This window comes from Nestor notabilis, unplaced genomic scaffold (genome assembly GCF_000696875.1).
Source record: "Nestor notabilis isolate BGI_N333 unplaced genomic scaffold, ASM69687v1 scaffold11560, whole genome shotgun sequence".
Classification (NCBI taxonomy): Eukaryota; Metazoa; Chordata; class Aves; order Psittaciformes; family Psittacidae; genus Nestor; species Nestor notabilis.
In genome coordinates, this window is record NW_009911595.1 from 23,999 (window position 1) to 42,863 (window position 18,865).

At 44.9% G+C, this 18,865-nt stretch overlaps 1 protein-coding gene across 1 annotated transcript in view; it reads left to right on the forward strand.

The window, feature by feature from the left end:
• Positions 1–18,412, forward strand: part of ASH1L (ash1 (absent, small, or homeotic)-like (Drosophila)) — a 37,573-nt gene extending 19,161 nt beyond the window's left edge. The window contains exons 8-29 of the mRNA XM_010015573.1: positions 739–833; positions 3,231–3,304; positions 4,837–4,882; positions 5,100–5,208; positions 5,734–5,940; positions 6,934–7,080; positions 8,034–8,142; positions 8,327–8,488; positions 8,695–8,789; positions 9,048–9,205; positions 10,157–10,309; positions 10,772–10,826; positions 10,928–11,060; positions 11,838–12,086; positions 12,505–12,591; positions 12,825–12,915; positions 13,874–14,012; positions 14,563–14,735; positions 15,135–15,301; positions 16,598–16,638; positions 17,092–17,393; positions 18,101–18,412. Coding sequence (XP_010013875.1) covers positions 739–833; positions 3,231–3,304; positions 4,837–4,882; positions 5,100–5,208; positions 5,734–5,940; positions 6,934–7,080; positions 8,034–8,142; positions 8,327–8,488; positions 8,695–8,789; positions 9,048–9,205; positions 10,157–10,309; positions 10,772–10,826; positions 10,928–11,060; positions 11,838–12,086; positions 12,505–12,591; positions 12,825–12,915; positions 13,874–14,012; positions 14,563–14,735; positions 15,135–15,301; positions 16,598–16,638; positions 17,092–17,393; positions 18,101–18,192 — 2,884 coding nt within the window. The 3' untranslated portion in view covers positions 18,193–18,412. The remainder of the gene's footprint in view (positions 1–738; positions 834–3,230; positions 3,305–4,836; positions 4,883–5,099; positions 5,209–5,733; positions 5,941–6,933; positions 7,081–8,033; positions 8,143–8,326; positions 8,489–8,694; positions 8,790–9,047; positions 9,206–10,156; positions 10,310–10,771; positions 10,827–10,927; positions 11,061–11,837; positions 12,087–12,504; positions 12,592–12,824; positions 12,916–13,873; positions 14,013–14,562; positions 14,736–15,134; positions 15,302–16,597; positions 16,639–17,091; positions 17,394–18,100) is intronic.
• The last annotated feature ends 453 nt before the right edge of the window (positions 18,413–18,865 follow it).

Here is an 18,865-nt window from a genome sequence, read left to right on the forward strand (position 1 = left end):
CAGTTATTAAAAGAAATCCCTTAAAAAGCTTCAGTAAACTTTAATAGGCTTCAGTATCATTTTAATCTGGACTGTATTTAACATTTAGAAGTCTCTTCAGAATGCTGCAGGGGTTGCAGTACTACACATAAACCACTTGACTTTCTTCTTTCCATAGTTGTAGTAGCCAAAAAGTGCTGTTTAGAAAGGCAGGTTATTGAGCTAATGGTTCACCATCTCCCTGGCCCATCCAATCACTCTGATTTCATATTCCTATTCTTTCCTGCAATAAAGGGGGCGTCTCACTGCTTTTAACTCTGACTTCTGTTCTTTTCCTGCTTTTCTTGATGAGCAGCCTTCTGAAGGGGTAGCACAATGTTTGCTCTTAGCAATTTAGGGGAGCAGGCACTATACCTGTACGTGCTGGATAACTGAGCAGGCAACATCAGATAAGGTTTGTTGATCTTCTTTTGTGATTACATCACATAAATAGATCACCCACCAGGCATTTAAAGTTGATGGTGTCCCATTAGGTGCTGCCTGAATAGCAGTTATGGAGAAAAATCAAATCACAAGCTTGAAATGGGTGTGATAAGTGTGTTTGGAAACCAGCCTGGAAAGCAGGTTTTCTGGGGCCATTTCTGTTGTTATTCTCTCGCCTGGTGTTCTGGCCATTTGTGCCATGATTCAACCAGAAGAGATGGGGGTTGCAAATGACTGTTCCTCATCCTGATGGGGTTTTGCCACTGTTCTCCACAGTCCCAAGAGCCGCCTCATCCAACTGAAGAAAGAAAAGCTGGAGTATACTCCTGGAGAGCATGAGCATGGATTGTTTCCAGCCCCTATTCACGTTGGTGGGTACTTCATGGGTGTTTGAGTTGTTGGGAACAAATACCACACTTGGGTGACACGGAATTACTCTGGATCACAGGGTCTCCCTTTTTTTCCTTTCTTCTTGTAGCCCTTTGCAAGGTTACTCATGTCTTTCAGCACAGGAGCTTTGCCAAAGGTCACACTCATCTGCCTGTGTTCTGCAGTGCAAAAGCTTCACTCAAAAGGCTTTTTTATTCCCTTGCTGCATGAACTTTGTTCTCAGGGTTTGTTTACTATTAGAAAGAACCAGTCTAGTTTCAAACCTGTTTTAACTTCAGAATACTTTTGCTTAAATGCAGTACAATAAATAGTCTCCTTTTCAAACTCACATTACAGTAGAATAGCCAGAGACTATTATAAGCATTTGCTAAATCTCAAAAACTAAGCAGGCAATATTGGGGACTTAATAGACTTCGAGGCCTTGGGTAGAACAGAAATGAGGTTTAGGGCTTCCCTTTGCCTTGTGCCGTAACCTAAGGCATGAGCATGTAGAACTCAAGAGTTCCAGGATGGAGCTCACAAGTCTACTCCTCTAGACTGGGCTAGTTTGGGAAATTCCATATTATTCAGAGGGAATATTTGTCCCATCAAATACAAACGTGTCATTGGTTTGTCTTCTTGACCTGAACTTTCTTGCTCCATGTACAACGTTGACTCTCACAGGGAGGTGGTAGCAGTGAAGTTGCAGAGATCTGGCTGAACCAGTAAGTGCAAATTCAGGACTGAAGCTGGTAATTTAGTTCCTCAAACCCATGACCTTTCTCAGTTCCTCTTCAAATTGGGTCACAGAATTGGTGTGTGACTGAACCATCTGTCAGGATGCTCCTGTTCTCTCTCCACAAGGCCCTCACCCCGTGGTTGGTTGTGTAGCAGACACAAACAAGCTCCTACTCTGACGTTAAAGCTGCTTCAGTGACTCCGTATCGGGTCGCTGGAGAGTGGTTTAACTGCAGAGCTCCCAGGTTTAGCTCTCTGCCACATGACTGCACTAGTGCCCACTTGACGGGGCTGGAGGGACATTCCATGCATCCAGGCACGATGCCAGGGCACCTGAAAGAGCCTTTTGTTTCTCTGCTGAGGTCATAGAAGTGGAAGCAAATTCCCAGCAGATTTAGCTCTTTCCTGGAACCTGCGATGGATGAATAAAGCATTGAAAATGGAGAGTAATTGAGGGGTAAATTGGAAGGAAAACATTACAGTTGTTATTTTCCAGTGGCGAGGGCATGTGTGTGAATGTACATGAAACCTCTTCCAGCTGGAGGGACGGAAAGGCACTTGTTAACATTTGGAAAAGCTGGGAAAATCAGACACGGGGCTGACACCTCGTCCTTAGTCCCTCCTCACTTCAGTTTTGTGACACAGTACTGGACACAGGATGCAGGGGGGCTCTCCCCAGAGCACAGCAGAGGGACAGGATCCCCCCATGACCTGCTGCTTGTGCTGCTTTTGATACAGTCCATTTTGTTGTAGTCCAGCAAAATGATGAGAGAACATTTTAAGCTTGGCCAGGACTAACCCAGTGCCTGTGTCAGGCCCCAGGTCTCGTATTAACAAAGTGTGTAATGAGTCAGTTTCCCTCTTTTGGAGAAAGCTTCAGGGTGACAGTAAATTTTGGAATAGAGTCTAAATCTGCAATGAGAGTAGTAACTCCTTTGTAAAGTGAGTGTCAGTTACTGCTGAAAACATAGATCAGCTTGAAGTCTTTCCAGAAGGTTTAGGAATGTGTTCGCCAAGCCCGAGTTTGTTCTTAAGTCTCTCTTTGTGAAGGTCACAGGAACAGGCTTGGATCCTGTTTGGTTTCTTTGAGTACAACGTTGTGGTTTACCAGCTTGCATGAATGGTGCAGGCAGATTTGGTCCTTGTGCCACATCACTGTGCTCATGTGGATGCAGAAAAGCGTCAGCCGTGAGATTCCTGCCCAGAAGCCACCGTGAGGCACAGAGTTGAATTCATGTTGTTAATTTGCTCTGGTCCCTTGTGTAGCTCAGGTTCAGTGACCCCAGCAGGCTCCTGGCCCTGCTCTTGGGAGTTGAACTGTGACTGCTGGAGTTTGGTGGCATCTGTAACACCAACGTCAACGCAGAAGGCAGCTCCCTCTGCACCAGCCTCACTGGGCATCTCCTGTCTAAGCCAGCAGTCTCCTCGCAGGCAGGCAAGGTTTAAAGCTGACAGGGTCGAAGGGAGCGTTGTGCAGGGCTCTTCCCTGGGCTTGCCAGACAAACAAAATGTTCTGGGAGGACTCTGCTCTTCTGCCTCTTGGCCTTTCCAGCGTGGAGAGGCCCTATCAGAAGCTGGCGCAGGGCCTGCGAGCAGCTCATTCACCCCTTGGGGATATGGGAAGCTGAGTGTGTGCCACTGACAAACCTTTTTTGTTTCAGGAAAGTATCTCAGACAGAAGAGGATCGACTTCCAGCTGCCTTACGACATCCTCTGGCAGTGGAAACACAATCAGGTACAAGATACAAAGTTCCTGGGTTGCCCAGATTACCATCAGAAGTCTTAGAAAGAAAATAGCATTGACTCTTCCATGAAACCGTTTCTGTACCCCGTGTGTTGGTGAATACTCTTGTGGCTGCCACTCTGAGGAAGAAAAGGATTTGCATATGTATTTAATAGGAATAATTTCCATTATTCCCTCTCTTGCAAAATAGCAATCCCAGGGGTTTCTGCTGCAAAAAGTCTTTCCTTTTGGAGCAGACTCTTATTTTGGTGTGTGGCTGCTCTCTGCAGTGATCTTGTTTTAGACACGCCTCGGGAGAATTCAGATGTGCTGCCAACAGCGCTGAGAAATCTCAGCCCTTATTTTTCTTGGATCAATCCCAGCAGAGTGGAATTTATTTTTCACTTGCAAGCTGAGATTTTCATGCTGAGGAAAGAAGAGAAACTCTTTAACAGCCTCATTCTTTTGAAAGAGCTTTAAATATGGGCAGACCTAAAAATAGGACTATTTTGTTTTCTCCCCGAGAAGTTTCCACCGAGTGATTGAACACAGGATTTAAGGCTGGAGGGTAAATCTTTCCCCAGCTTTATAGCAAGAGAGCACTCGGAGACATGTAACTTAAGCGTGTAAATGAGCAAGACAAATCCCCAGGTGGTTGTGGCTCCAGCTACTCTTTGTAATGCCACCAAAATTGAATCTTCAGGTTATGCTCCTGGTTGACATTTCAGCTTCTTGCCGTCTATTGCAGATTACTTGCATCTGCTTATCTTATCTAGTCAATGTTACGTAAATAATACATATGTGATCTATTTCCATGACATTTTCTGTATCTACCTGGAATTTGGGAACTCCTTCCAGAGCAGTTTTGTTTGTACAGTGGTTGTACAGGTTACACAGTTTGCTCAGTGTCTGTTGGCCACACATGTCACTGCAGTAAGGCTGTTAATGCAGCAAATGTATGTGAAATATGTAATGATTTGAAATCATTCCTTAAAGCCTGTTTGAAAGGTTGGAGTATATAGGAGGTTATGAAACGTGATCTGAACTTGCCTTTTCCCTCAGTCATCTCCATCTGCAGAGGAAGTTTCTCTAGTTAGAAGATGAATCTGCATTTCTCTTGGCTCCTACCTGTAGTCACAGTTGTCACAGAATCCTTTAGGTTGGAAAAGACCCTTAAGATCGTTGAGTCCAACTGTTAGGATGTGTTGGCACATGGTAATTCCACCAAAGAGGCTTTCTCCAAAGTAGGTTTCAATAATTACTCTTCAGTATTGTCCTCGTGATCCACACTGCTCTGTTCAGAGTATGGGAAGAATAAAGTCTGTGAGGCAGAATGCTCAGCTAACTCCCTTAGCCTGAGTGCTGTTACCCAGGTACTTCTTTTGAGCTATTTGCTAATGCACTGTGAGCCTAAAGAAGAGAATGCAGCTGTATTTTGTAGGGATTACAAAACTTCCCTATGTACAGAACACAGTTTCCATGATTCTTTTGACTAACAGAAGCACTTCTGCAATGTATTAACATTTTCTTTCTCTTCCTTTTAGTTGTATAAAAAGCCAGATGTCCCACTTTATAAAAAAATCCGTTCTAGTAAGTAAAATCTTATTATTCAAGTGTGTTCAGTGTGGAATTTCTGACACCCTCCTGTCTGTCATGCTCTTCATCCTCCCAAAGACACTGCCATCTCCTCCTTTTTGCTTGATGGAATTGGAATGAAAGTCTTGTGGAGAAATAACTTTGGTTTTCACCTGGAAAGAATTCTTTTCCCTGTTTGGGTTTGTTTTTTGTTGTTTTCTTTTCTCTCCAGATGTCTATGTGGATGTCAAGCCTCTCTCTGGCTATGAGGCCACCACCTGCAACTGTAAGAAACCAGATGATGACAATGGGAAGGGCTGTGTGGAGGACTGTCTCAACAGGTTAGAAAGAGGTTGATTGATGAGAAGGCTGTTTCAATAAATGTAATATTTCACATCAGTTAATAATACGTTAAGAAAAGAGTTGTGCTGGATGCAACCCCAGGAGTTAAAGTCTTGTTCCAGAGCGTGAAGGGTAACCTTCTGCTGCACGTATGACACCCCCCCCCCCTTCTTCAGAGGAAAGATGCCTTGAAAAGCTCCATTTTGATCTTTGAATAGCAGTGGGGGGCAGGTTGTGAATCTCTGTGTGTATTATCCCTTGTAAACAAGAAGCATTTTAGTTCTTTGTGGCTGCCCCATCCCTGGCAGTGTTCAAGGGCAGGTTGGACACAGGGGCTTGGAGCAGCCTGCTCTAGTGGAAGGTGTCCCTGCCCGTGGCAGGGGGTTGGAGCTGGAGGAGCTTTAAGATCCCTTCCAACCCAAACCAGGCTGGGTGTTTAACAAAGGCATTTCTTTTTCCCTTTGTGTGATAGGTGTAAAAGTAGGCCACGCACCTGCCTTTAACTTCTTTGCTTTCTATTTTAGGATGATCTTTGCGGAGTGTTCACCAAACACGTGCCCTTGTGGTGACCAGTGCTGCAATCAGCGGATACAGAGGCATGAATGGGTGCAGTGCCTGGAGAGGTTCCGGGCTGAGGAGAAAGGATGGGGTATTCGTACCAAAGAACCCCTGAAAGCAGGACAGTTTATCATTGAATATCTGGGCGAAGTTGTTAGTGAGCAAGAATTCAGGTAGAAACATTTATTTGCTGCTTTAGCATGGAGGGCTCAATAAATGACTTTAGCATCTATTATCATTGCTGGGAAACCCTTAGGCAGAAACAAAGGGGAGAGGAAGGGGGGGAAGAATGCTTTTCTGGTCACAGCCACCAGAAGGCAGGCCTAGAATTGAGCTCTTTCGATCCACCAAGTTTTTCTCAGTCAAATAGAGAGGCATGATTAGCATTTGGAATGCATCATCTGCCACATCTGCTCTAGAAATGCCAAATGCCACAAGTGCATGTGAATTTTATGTCATTATGAGGACTGTGCAGGATTTGGACTGTGCAAGGTAGAACTGAGGGGCAGAATGGAGCAGGAAGAGTGGTCAGCTTTTACAGATGGGTATGAAAAAGAGCAAGTGGGAGCATTAATAACGAATGAAAGAAGGTGTAGTCTTTTAATTCCCCGGCATCACAGGACAATTGAGATTGGAGGGATGTCCTTGCTCTTAGAGACCCATCAAAAGACAAATGAAATCTTCTCATACAGAAATACCTGCTAACACAATTGACTCTTGTTGCTCTCTTGCTAAAAAGAGGAAGCTGTAATCCATGGATGTCATCCCAGCAATTGTGTCCGGTCCCAGCTAATGAAAGCAGCTGATTGTTGTACACATGCGTACAGATACACACCAAAGAATGTATACTTGCATTTTCTCTTCCATACACAGGTTATCACCATGAAATGTAGACAAATAATCTGCAGAACCCAAAAGGGAGCATTCCAGAAGAGCAAATTTCTAAATTCTAATGCAAGCTCTGTCAGTGGCCTTGACTTATAAAAATAGGTATAACAATGGTTTTCCTCCATCTCGAGGTGTCTGGTTCTGTAAAGTATCAAAGATGATCATTGCTTTTCCTTCAGAACCCTCTCTCAGAATTCTCAAATGCTCTATGACTTTGTTACTCCCTGTTTTGCAGCAACAAGCAGAATCACAAATAACTTTCCTGTGTTGCTTCCTAGGAACCGGATGATTGAACAGTACCATAATCACAGTGATCATTACTGCCTGAATTTAGACAGTGGAATGGTGATAGATAGTTATCGTATGGGCAATGAGGCTCGTTTTATCAACCACAGCTGTAATCCTAACTGTGAGATGCAGAAATGGTAAGAAAAACATATTGTGTTTACTGGAAGACTGGGATGGCAGTGACTAACATGTAGATAACCAGAGCATCAAGAGAATCTCATCTAAAAATAGGGAGGGGAATCAAGCTGAACACTGTAAATAACATTTCTATGATGCTTGCATTGCACAAGAGGAGTGATGTAATGTGTTCAAGCATTGGACAGTTTGGAGACAGGAGCTAAGTTTACTGGGAAGGCAAATCCAACGTTGTTGTTGTCATACTGTTAATCTGCTCCACATTTGAAGCCTGGGTAATGCCAAAAATAATCTCTTGTGTGTTTCTTCTTTCCTTCAATTCAAATACTGGTTTTTAAAGGAGGCAAAGAGGGAAGTAGTCTGATTTCAGCAAATCCTGTGTCATATCAGTACTGTGTTATCAGAAGCAAGTCAGTGCCAGGCTAGTAGGAAGCACTTCTGAGAAACTTGTAGTGAGTGACTGAGAGTGAGTAGCAGATGGTTCTGATAAGATGGTGGCAGAGAAGCTGGCGATTCCCAGCTAATTCTAGTGGATTTAAGCAATAGTAATCAAGTGTTACAGTGGAAAATCCAGTACAAAAAAAGAAGCAAAGGTATTGGAGAGGCAGCTCGTTTTAGTGTGTGTTGTGAAATGAGGTCTGATGGTCAAGGTAAGCTTTTGATTTAGGGGGAGGGCCTGAATCATGGTGGTTGAGAAGTAGGTCTGCCACAGCAGCCAATATAATTTGGAGCTTCTCTGTTTGAAGCACAGCTTCCTCCTCTCTGTAAATCCAGTGTTCACTTTTTTGGCTACCAAAGTTTGTTGCGAGAGAGAAACAAAGAATAGCACAAATGAAGAACAAGCATAATCCAGGGCAGAGCAGAAGTGTTGCTTCCTGTCTCTAACTCTTCCACTGTGTGGACAAAGCCTTTTCCTTGTAATTCTTGGGAATCTTTCACTGTGTTTTCCCGGCAGGTCTGTGAATGGTGTTTACAGGATTGGATTGTACGCGCTTAAAGACATGCCTGCTGGTACTGAACTGACTTATGACTACAATTTTCATTCCTTTAATGTTGAGAAACAGGTAAGGCTCCCAGTGCAAGGCCTTGAGAAAACTCAGCCAGGACAAACAGTTCTGTCAAGTTGAAGGTCGCTTAACAACAGCTTTTGTGTTGTATTTGACACAGCAGGTTCTTTAGAATATTGAGAGAGGATCTACGTGATTTGTGGGTTATATTAAATGGATATTTCTGTTTTCTTTCTCAAAGCAACTCTGCAAATGTGGTTTTGACAAATGCAGAGGAATAATCGGGGGTAAAAGTCAGCGGATGAATGGACTTTCAAGCAAAAGCAATCAGCCTGTGAGCACCCACAGAAGGCCTGGACGGTCAAAAGAGAAAAGGAAGTCAAAGCACAAACTAAAGAAGAGAGTAAGTAGTAAACCCAGCTTTTTTGGTGAATAAAGGCTAGGAAATGGGTTCATGCCATCAGAGCAAAACCCCTGTATTGGTATATTGTAAACTTCAGAGAAATACTGTAGAGAAATACTACAGGTTCTGTCTCAGCAGCTACTTCTAGTGCTTTGCCAAGTTCTTGGCACAGTTTTTCCTGTCTATCAGAATGATGTGTTTTCCAGAGGGGTCACATCCCAGAGGAACCCAGTGAAAGTGTGAATGCACCGACAAGGCTGACACCACAGCTGCAGATGAAGCCCATGTCAAACAGGGAAAGGTAAGGAATTCTTTGAGTGGGATTGTCCTCAGAATTGGAGCCTTGTGCAAATGTTGAGTTGTTTCTGTGAGACAGGTCCTCATGAAATGTCTGAGTAAGCAGTCCTTAGTTCTCCTCTAAGCAGCTAGGGTGGAATTCCTCTCTGCTGAGGAGAGAACCTCCGAGTTCAGAGTGCCTCTGAATATCTTCTTCCCCATGTTAAGGAATCGATTTTACACTAAGAAGATGATTCTTGAATGCTTTTCTAAATTCCCATAGGAATTTTGTGCTGAAACACCATGTATTTTTGGTACGAAACTGGGAAAAGATTCGACAGAAGCAAGAGGAAGTGAAGCATGTCAGTGACAATATCCACAGCACATCACTGTACAACCGCTGGAACGGGATCTGTCGGGATGATGGGAACATTAAATCTGGTGAGGCCAACACAGGTTCCTCAGGTTGCTGCTTTGAGAACCTATATGAAGAGTTGAAGTAAGCTCTGTGTAAATCAAATGTAGAGTTACTACAAGTTCCACATACCTTTTATAATACATACAGGGAATGCTATACAGAGAAAAATACCTACAGACATGTTTGTGTATGAATGCCCTTATCTTTACGTGGCAGGGTAAGACAGAAGCTCTTTTGCTGTTTCAGTGGGGTTTTGGCATAATGGGATTCTGCAGTTTCCTCTGAAACACTTAATGCTGTTTGCTTAAGGATGAGAATTTTGTACTCTCAAACCATTGGTGTGGTTGCTGGATCTGTTTCTGTTCCCCCAGCAGCCCTCGTGTCTCTCCAGTCCTGGTAGAAGTTGTCATGTCTCGTGTTGATCAAGAGTGCTTTATCAGAAGAGGAGGAAGATGATATTTAACATCTTCCAGGATTGGACCCTCACAGAGAAGGGCTGTTTACTGCATTCTGTATCCCTAGACTAGAAACAGTTGTGCTGACTGTGACAATTGTCATTTATCCTCATAATTCAGTGGAATTCAGGTCTTTAGAGAACAAAGCTTTTTGGCACACAGCTATGGGAACAGGACAAAAACGGATTAATCCTGCTCCAAAAATAGCACTCTCTCTTTGTAGGACCACAATCTTCACAGCCAGGCAGGACTGGGTCCCACTGTCAGGTACAGGCGAAGTTGGGAAGTGTTTTGGGTGAATCCAGTGACATGCTGTATTTGTTCCAGCAACACAAAATCCTTTGCTAACCAGCTTAACCATTTAGATGAGCTCGAAGCAGTGAGAGGTGACTTGGGAATATAAAACTGAAGCCTTTTACTATTGCAGTGGCTTAGAAATCACATTCGTTTTAATAACTGGGGGAGTTGCTGGATGGGAGAAGACACTGGGAATGGATCATTCTTTTTGCCCTCTTTCAGATGTGTTCATGACCCAGTTCTCAGCCCTTCAGACCGCCCGCTCCGTGCGAACCCGCCGCTTGGCTGCAGCTGAGGAGAACATTGAAGTGGCTCGTGCTGCCCGCCTAGCCCAGATCTTTAAGGAAATATGTGATAGCATCATAGCCTATAAAGGTGAAGGTGACACTCCTTACAAAACCTCCCTGAAGGCTTTCTCAGCCTCTGAAACAATGGACTGAATGGCAAATCCTAGGAAAAAAATAGTTTCTTTCAGGATGTTAAAGAACCTTCCTTTTTTCCCCCCTTTCTCCTGCTCCCAGTAATGACTTTAATCACTTTGCTTTATCCTCAACCCCTTCCTCTGCCACCAGAATCTGCAGATGTTGCTATCCTTTTAAATTGCTTTTTGAGTGGTTCAGCAAAATGGTACAACTGACAGAATTACAAGGAAATACCATTCATTTTGATACTTGCAGTCCCATTACAGCAACCGACTTCTAGAAATGCAAAAGCATTTCAATTCCCTCTGCCTCAGATAGTAAAAGAGCCTTTTTTTGACCTAGATTCAGTGTTGTTAGTTACTTGTCTTTTGAAGTTTCACTCAAGTAAATGTTGAACTCTGTGTTTCTGTTACAGATTCCTCCAGGCAGGCTCTTGCAGCTCCCCTCCTGAACCTACCCCCAAAGAAAAAGTAAGTACTTGCTTCCCAGAGCAACCCACGGTTTTCCATAATGGATTTGCACAGCTTTGAATTGCTAGTGAAAATTACACTGTGCATACATTCCATTTTAGAAATGCAGACTATTACGAGAAGATCTCTGATCCCCTGGACCTTGCCACAATTGAGAAGCAGATCTTGACTGGCTATTACAAAACTGTGGAAGCTTTTGATGGGGACATGCTGAAGGTCTTCCGGAACGCAGAGGTGAGGCTCTCTGGCCTTAAAGCTATTGCAGAGGCAGTGGGCATGTAGCCTCATTTAATGCTCTTGCTGACTTACAGTAATAGAAGAGAAATATTTCAGAAGAAGAGATCTTGTGATGATCTGTTTCTGATGAACAGGCGTAGAATCATAGAATCACAGCCTGGTTTGGGTAGGAAAGGACCTTAAGATCACCCAGTTCCAACCTCCCTGCCATGGGCAGGGATGCCTCACACTAGACCGTGTTGCCCAAGGCTCTGTGTCCAGCCTGGCCTTGATCACTGTCAGGGATGGGGCATTTACCACTTCCTTGGGTACCCTGTGCCAGCGCCTCAGCACCCTCACAGGGAAGAGCTTCTTCCTTATCTCCAGCCTGAACTTCCCCTGTGTCAGTTTGAACCCATCACCCCTTGTCCTGTCACTCCAGTCCCTGATGAAGGTCCCTCTCCAGCACCCTTGTAGCCCCCTTCAGACACTGGAAGCTGCTCTGAGCTCTCCCGCAGCTTCTTCTTTCCCAGCCCAGCTTCTCTTCTCCAGGCTGAGCATCCCCAATGTTCTCAGCCTGTCTTCACACAGGAGCTGCTCCAGCCCCTGCTCATCCTCATGGCCTCCTCTGGACTTGCTCCAAGAGCTCCATGTCTTTACGCTGGAGGACCCCAGAACTACACCCAGTGCTGCGAGGGGGGTCTCATGAGCGCAGAGCAGAGGGGGAGGATCCCCCCATGACCTCCTGCTCACACTGCTGTTGTCTGATTGCTTCTTTGCTTTGGTTTCACACAGAAATACTATGGCAGGAAATCCCCGACGGGGCGCGACGTGTGCCGCCTGCGGAAGGCGTATTACAGCGCCCGGCACGAGGCAGCGGCCCAGATTGATGAGATTGTGGGAGAAACAGCAAGTGAGGCTGACAGCAGTGAGACATCGGTCTGCGAGAAGGAGAACGGGCACGAGAAGGACGAGGACGTGATCAGATGCATTTGTGGCCTTTACAAAGATGAAGGACTCATGATCCAGTGTGAAAAGTGCATGGTGAGGCAGGGGGAACACAAAACAGAGCCTGGTGCTCTTCTCCATACCCAGTGAAACATTTACTAGCAGTTCCATGTAGCTGGTAGCATTAATTATTTCTGCAGACCTTCACTTCCTCTCCAAAAGAATTGAAAGAGTCTGTTTCCAGAGAGGAAATGCAACTTGCATTTCTCCAGAGAGGAGCTAGCACTTCCCTGAGACTATCAGCAGCTCCTGTCCCTGGGCAAGCAGAATTAACTTCAACAAGCTGGGGCACACGCTTGCACGAGGATCTTGTCTGTCTTCTGAAATAGCTCAAAGGAGATGTTGAATTTCCTTTGGGAAGGTTGCTTGCTTCCCTTAGTATTTTCTTCAGAAAATGCCAGTTGTCAATACGATCTGTCACAGGAATTTCTAACTGGGATGTCTGGTTTTCTAGGTCTGGCAGCACTGCGACTGCATGGGGGTGAATTCTGATGTTGAGCACTACTTGTGTGAGCAGTGTGAACCTCGGTCAGTGAACAGGGTAAGAAGAAATCTCCTCTTCATTACTAAACTAAAGCAGCTCTTGCATTTGTATTCATTGAGATTGACCAGGCCAGTGTGGGATTCTCTCTTTATAGTGTAGCTTCCCTGCTTTAGATTTAACCACCTTAAGTGCCAACTCTGTCCACTTCTGCGGAAGGATTTCAGCCCCAACTTTGCACTGATTATGGTGAGCATCACAGCATTTCCTTCCTTTTTTCTTTCTTCATCCAGGAGGTGCCCATGATCCCTCGTCCCCACTATGCCCAGCCTGGCTGTGTCTATTACATATGCTTATTACGGGATGATCTGCTGCTGCGCCAAGGTATGTGCTAACCCTGGTGGCTGCTGTGCTTTCCATCAGATCAGAGTGTACAGAGATTTCTGACATCACCCTCTTTAAAATGCTTTTATCTTCGTACAAGTAGAAAGCTGCACTCTTCACTATTATGGGAGTGACACATAGTAAGAGTTCTCACAGGCTGGTTGATGAAGCAACGTAATTACCTTTAGCACAGATAGGGCTCTCCTCCTGGCCAGAGAAGGAAGATGCTGAGCCAACTTGTGGTAGTTAACACTTAGAAGTAAAGGTAAAGGAGGCTATTAGGCCTTCAGTGTTTTAGTGTAGAATGGTCATTAAAACATCCAACTTATTGCTTGTTTGTTCCCTGAAGTGTATCTTTCTGGACATTGCTTCAAAACCCTGAGTCTTTCGGAGGCAGCTACACAAGCACATAGTTCAGTTCGCTGTTTGTTAGGTTTTTAATTTCATCTACAGATAACTTACAAGGTGAGAAAGAAGTCTATTTAATTATTAAGAGAACTGCTTTTGAATGAGTAAAACCAGCTGGTATGTTTACGAGAGGGGAATGGGTGAGTCTTCAGGGAAGCGGAGAATTAAAAGGACAGTGTATTCGTTGTCCCTTTTGCGGGATTCTAGGGCTTGCAGTGTGAGAATGGCAGTCAAGTCTGGGGGCACTTTTAATGCCATTTCACAGAGCAGAGCAGAGAAATTAAAGAGTTCATTTCCTCATGCAACAAAAAGAGTAAGTCGAGGACCTGTTATGGAGTTGCACTTTGGAAAGACTTCTTTAGTTGCCACGAGTGTCATTTTGTTCAGCCCTCTTTGAGTTCCGTTGAGCTTTGCTGAGCTGTTGAGCATCTTCTTGGGAGTTCTGCTGGAATAATAAGTCATGTTAGTTTTAATGAAAGCATTTACTCTATTTTTGGTGCTGGACTGATGACAAGTTCTTTACAGGTGTGTGTTTTGTGCCCATTGCCAGGTGACTGTGTTTACCTGATGAGGGACAGCCGCAGAACTCCGGATGGCCACCCCGTGCGGCAGTCCTACCGGCTCCTGTCCCACATCAACAGGGAGAAGCTCGATATATTCCGCATCGAAAAGCTCTGGAAAAATGAGAAGTATGTTCAAGGCATCTCTTGAATCGGGGACGTTGCAGATACCTGCCTGGCTAAACACAGTGATTTTGCAGAAGTCTTGTCATAGCTTAAACATGCAGGACTGAACATGGGTCAGTTCCAAAGGCTTCATGATGTCTCTGTGCTTCACGACTGCAAAGTAAAAGCATCTAAGTTTGGAGGTTTAAACAAGGGATAAGAGCTATCAGTTGATGCACTTTCCTCACTATTAGAACAGGCTGAGAATACATGCTGACAGCTCATGATCACTGCCTAAGCCACTGTAACGTGATTAAATTCCCCAGTGACAGCAGCATAGTAAGTCTGCTGTGTTCATAAAACTCACACTAGGAGTATTTCCACTTACTGAAGGGGCTGAAGTTGAATGTGTAACATTCATGTGACTTTGCTTTTCATCACGGTCATTGCAAAAGTGCAAGACTATTCCAGATGAAGTGGAGGGCTTGAAGTGAAGTTGTATCTGGACTTACAGACATAATCTCTTGCCTTTTTTCCCTCCTGTGTCCCTCTTTCTCTCACTTCACCCCTGCAGAGAGGAGCGGTTTGCCTTTGGTCATCACTATTTCCGTCCACATGAAACACATCATTCCCCTTCTCGCAAGTTCTATCACAACGAGCTCTTCCGGGTGCCCCTGTATGAGATTATCCCCTTGGAAGCTGTGGTGGGAACGTGCTGTGTTCTTGACCTCTACACCTACTGCAAAGGTAAGGAGAAATGAAGTGCAACGCACCACTGCTGCTGTGGTTTAACCCCAACTAAGTACCACAAAGCTGCTCACTCACCCCACAGTGGGATGGGGAGAATCAGAAGGTAAAACTTGTGGGTTGAGAGAAGAACAGTTTAATAATTGAAATAAAAGTAATCATAATACCTCCCTTCATAATAATACCTGCCTTTCCTCTTCATAATCATAGAATCCCAGACTGGTTTGAGTTGGAAGGGACCCTAGAGCTCATCTAGTTCCAACTGCCATCCCACCAAACAGCTCTGATTGCCCCCATGCCTCTCTGGCGCTGTGGATGGCTTGCTGTGGTTCTGCTGTACCATGAGCTTCCTCTTGAATCTCATTGGTGGTTTTTCCCTGCTCTTGTTTCCAAACACAGGGAGGCCAAAAGGTGTGAAGGAGCAGGATGTGTATATCTGTGATTACCGCCTGGATAAATCAGCTCATCTCTTCTACAAGATCCACCGGAACCGCTATCCTGTCTGCACCAAGCCCTATGCCTTTGACCACTTTCCCAAGAAACTCACACCCAAGAGAGACTTTTCAGTAAGTGTTTCTTCTCTCGGCTTCCTTCCTTTTTACTACAAGAGTGGCCATACTTTTGGAAAGCCCCTAGCTCTGTGTTTGGGAATGAAGCTTGGGAAACCAAAGAAAGCTGACACACGAACGTACGCAGTTTGGAGGCAAAGTTGTCTAGAAAGAAAGCTTGGAAAGAAAAAATGACTGGAGAGAGAGAATATGCAGTTCAAAGGCCAACAGATATTGAATGAACAGTGATGTGTGAGTTTGGAGATTGAGGTTTATGACTGGAATGTAGGTGCTAATTTCATTTAAGCCACAATCATGGAATCACAGACTGGGTCAGGTTGGAAAGGAGCTTAAAGCTCCTCCAGTTCCAACCGCCTGCCACGGGTAGGGCCACCTTCCACTAGAGCAGGTTGCTCCAAGCCCCTGTGTCCAACCTGGCCTTGAACACTGACAAACTTCACTTCCTGAGTGAAGAAAATCTTAAAACTCACTTTTTGGTCACAGTTCTGCAACTGTACAATGATTTGGTGTGTTTTAAAGCCTCACACAACATCCAGTCCCATGTGAGCTGGTGAGGCTGGCTGTGGCAGGCTTGCTTTCCTTTGGGGTAATTATTCCAGGTCTTGATAAACTTGCTCTAAAAATGGTTTTCAACAGTACCTTTGCCTAGTGATCCCAGTACAGAAAAGCAGTATTTTCCTGTTTCCATTTCCCTGCTCTGTCAAATGGCAGACTTGTTTTATATAGAATTATCACTGGAAATGAATGTCTTGTCAAAAAACCAGCAGACAGGCAGCAAAATCCTGAATTAGTTTCCGTGCACATCCTCCCTCTGAGTGCCTGTTCATTTCAGTCTCATTTTCCCCTCTTCCATAGAATAGTGACTCCTCATTGTGCATGTCCTCCTGCACAGCACTGCTTTGTCTCTGAGCACAAGAGGTATCAGATACGGCAAATCTTTTGCAAGTCAACACCTTCCTTCCTGGAAGCACCGAGATTTGTGTCATGAATTTCGAGATGGTTCCAATCTTCTGCTGTGCAGAAAGCAACGATGATTTTTCTCATGATGGTTTATTACCTCATTCTTTAGAAGAATCAGATTATAAGTCTGGCTGTAATTTATCCTTATTGCAGGATGATGCCTTCTCCTTTGACTTGACCTGATGTGTGAGATGTGCCAGCAGTGCTCTGGCATTTCTAAAGTGTCAGATAGGTGAATCCTGGATTGCTACTTCCAGAATATTTGATAGACAACCACATTCTTCCACTGTGAATTTTCTTTGGTATTAACCATACTCTTTACTGTTGTTACAGCCTCATTATGTACCAGACAACTACAAGAGAAATGGAGGCAGGTGAGTCTTACCTACCAGGTTTTTCGTTGAGAAGAGATGAGATCATCCTGTCTGTCAAGGGTCCACTCTTTTCCCTACCCATTTCCCCTGGGTGCTGTGGAAATAAGAAGTTTAAATTATTTAAAGCAATCCTCTAACCTTTCAAAGAGATAATAAGGGAACAAGTGAGGAAGGATGTAATATAGAAGCAGTGTTAGTGTTCCTTAATAATGGAGGTAAGGATGAGTACGGAAGCTGTTTTGAAAGGTAGCAGAAGCAGCTGAATGTGGGAGATGGCAGAATGCCAGGACAAGACCATCCAGCCTTCCTCCACTAAGGGTTTGAATGTACGTAAGTCAGTCAAGTGACTGAGATTCCAGAACCCCCCCTGGCTGCTGGCAAGTCCTTGGCTCACTAGTGACTGACCTTTCAGTCTGGAAAACGGTGGTAGTTAAACCCTTCTTTCCCTGCTAGATCATCCTGGAAAACAGACCGCTCCAAACCACAGATTAAAGACTTAAACCAAGAGGAAGATTCTCTTCCGCTGATGGAGGATGTATTGGGAAACCAAGAGCAAACTTCAAGTGAGATGCCGACCCTCGAGGAGCCAGAAAAAGAGGCAGCCTCTAGTGAGGGCTGTGAAGCTGATAAGAAGGTGGAAGAAAGCAGCTCGGACGCGAGGCAGCTCTGCACTCCAGAGGAAAGGCGGCATATTCAGAGAGAGAGACTGAATCAAATCCTGCTAAACCTCTTAGAGAAAATCCCAGGGAAAAACGGTGAGATTTTCCTCTCTGATTACCCAGAAGCATTTCTTCTGCAGGTTTGTCTTCAGTTCACTGCAGGCTGCGGAGATAAAATAAATGGGGTTGGCTGAATTCATTGCTAGTGGACGTTACTGAGATGAGTTTTCTTTGCAGCAATGTTTTCTATTGCAACAGCAGCAATTTCCACTAAATCCCAGAGAAATTTCCTACAACTATCACTGTGTTTATACCAAAACTCTCTGAAGACAAATTCCCCCCCTCATTCAGCTCAGAAGCTGAACAGAGACACAGAGTGAGACTGAAGAGAATTTGGAAAGTCTCTTTAGACCTTTCATGAGCTTTCCATTAGGTTTTAGGTAACTTCTGTAGGCATTGTCTAAGCTGTAGAATTAGGGTGCAGTGGTTGCACTGACTAAATGTGTCTGGTTTTGATTTAAAGCTTAGGATGAGCTCTCTCCAGTCTCCTTTGTGTTCTGGGAGTTAATGGGAAGTAGTCGTGGAATCATGTTAGGTTGGAAGGGTCTTTGGAGAGCATCTGGTCCAAACATGACTCGGGGCAGGGCTAACTCCAAATTCAATCAGGTTGCTCAGCACCTTGTCCAGTAGAGTTTTGAATATTGCTATGGATGGAAACATCCTTGAAAGAGCCGTGAGTAGGGAAGTTGGAGAACTGTTACTGCTGTCACCTTCCCTTACCAAAAGCCTGTGGTCTGTTGCAGCTATCGATGTCACTTACTTGCTGGAGGAAGGATCAGGAAGAAAACTGAGGCGGCGAACTCTGACCATCCCAGAGAGCAGCTTCAGGAAGTGATGGCACCAGAGGAAGCTGTGGTCTGGAGTCTGCTACAAGGTCTGCTGAGGACTGAGGGCAGGAGCCCAACTTCCTCTGCACCAGCCAAGGAAAAGAGGGCAGCAGCAAACTGACAAATATACAAACAGTTAGCACTTAGATGTCTGGGTTGGCAGGTTGCCCTGCCCTGCTCTGCAGTGCTCTTATGGTGTGTGTGTCGTTGGGCGTGCCTTGTATTGATGTTAGGTACTGAGAAAAACCTCGTGGTTATTGTCCAGGACGGTCAAATTTAATTTATTTTTGCTTGAGATTCCCACTCAGAGGAAAAAAAAAGAAAAGGAGGTAAAAAAAGAGAGGAATGGGGGAGGTGAGAGGGAAAAGGACTGACCCGCTCTGAGGATATTCCCCATGTTCACCACTTAACCTGTGATTGTACAAGATACTGTCGGCACCACCACGGCCCATGGCAGTGAATGAAATCCAGATGGGAGGGTGAAGGCCCAGTGAAAGGCTGCCCTAAAGTCGTGGCCTCTGATTTGCACAAGTTCCAAGAAGAGAGAAACGTCCCTGGAGATGCGACAGGGTCAGCGTGGAGCGGCCGGTGCGCACGTGTGTGACAAGGAGCAACTTCCAAAGTCCCCTTGGAGCAAAGCAGGAGTTGGCTGCTCAAGGCACTTGTTCTGCGGCGTAGGAT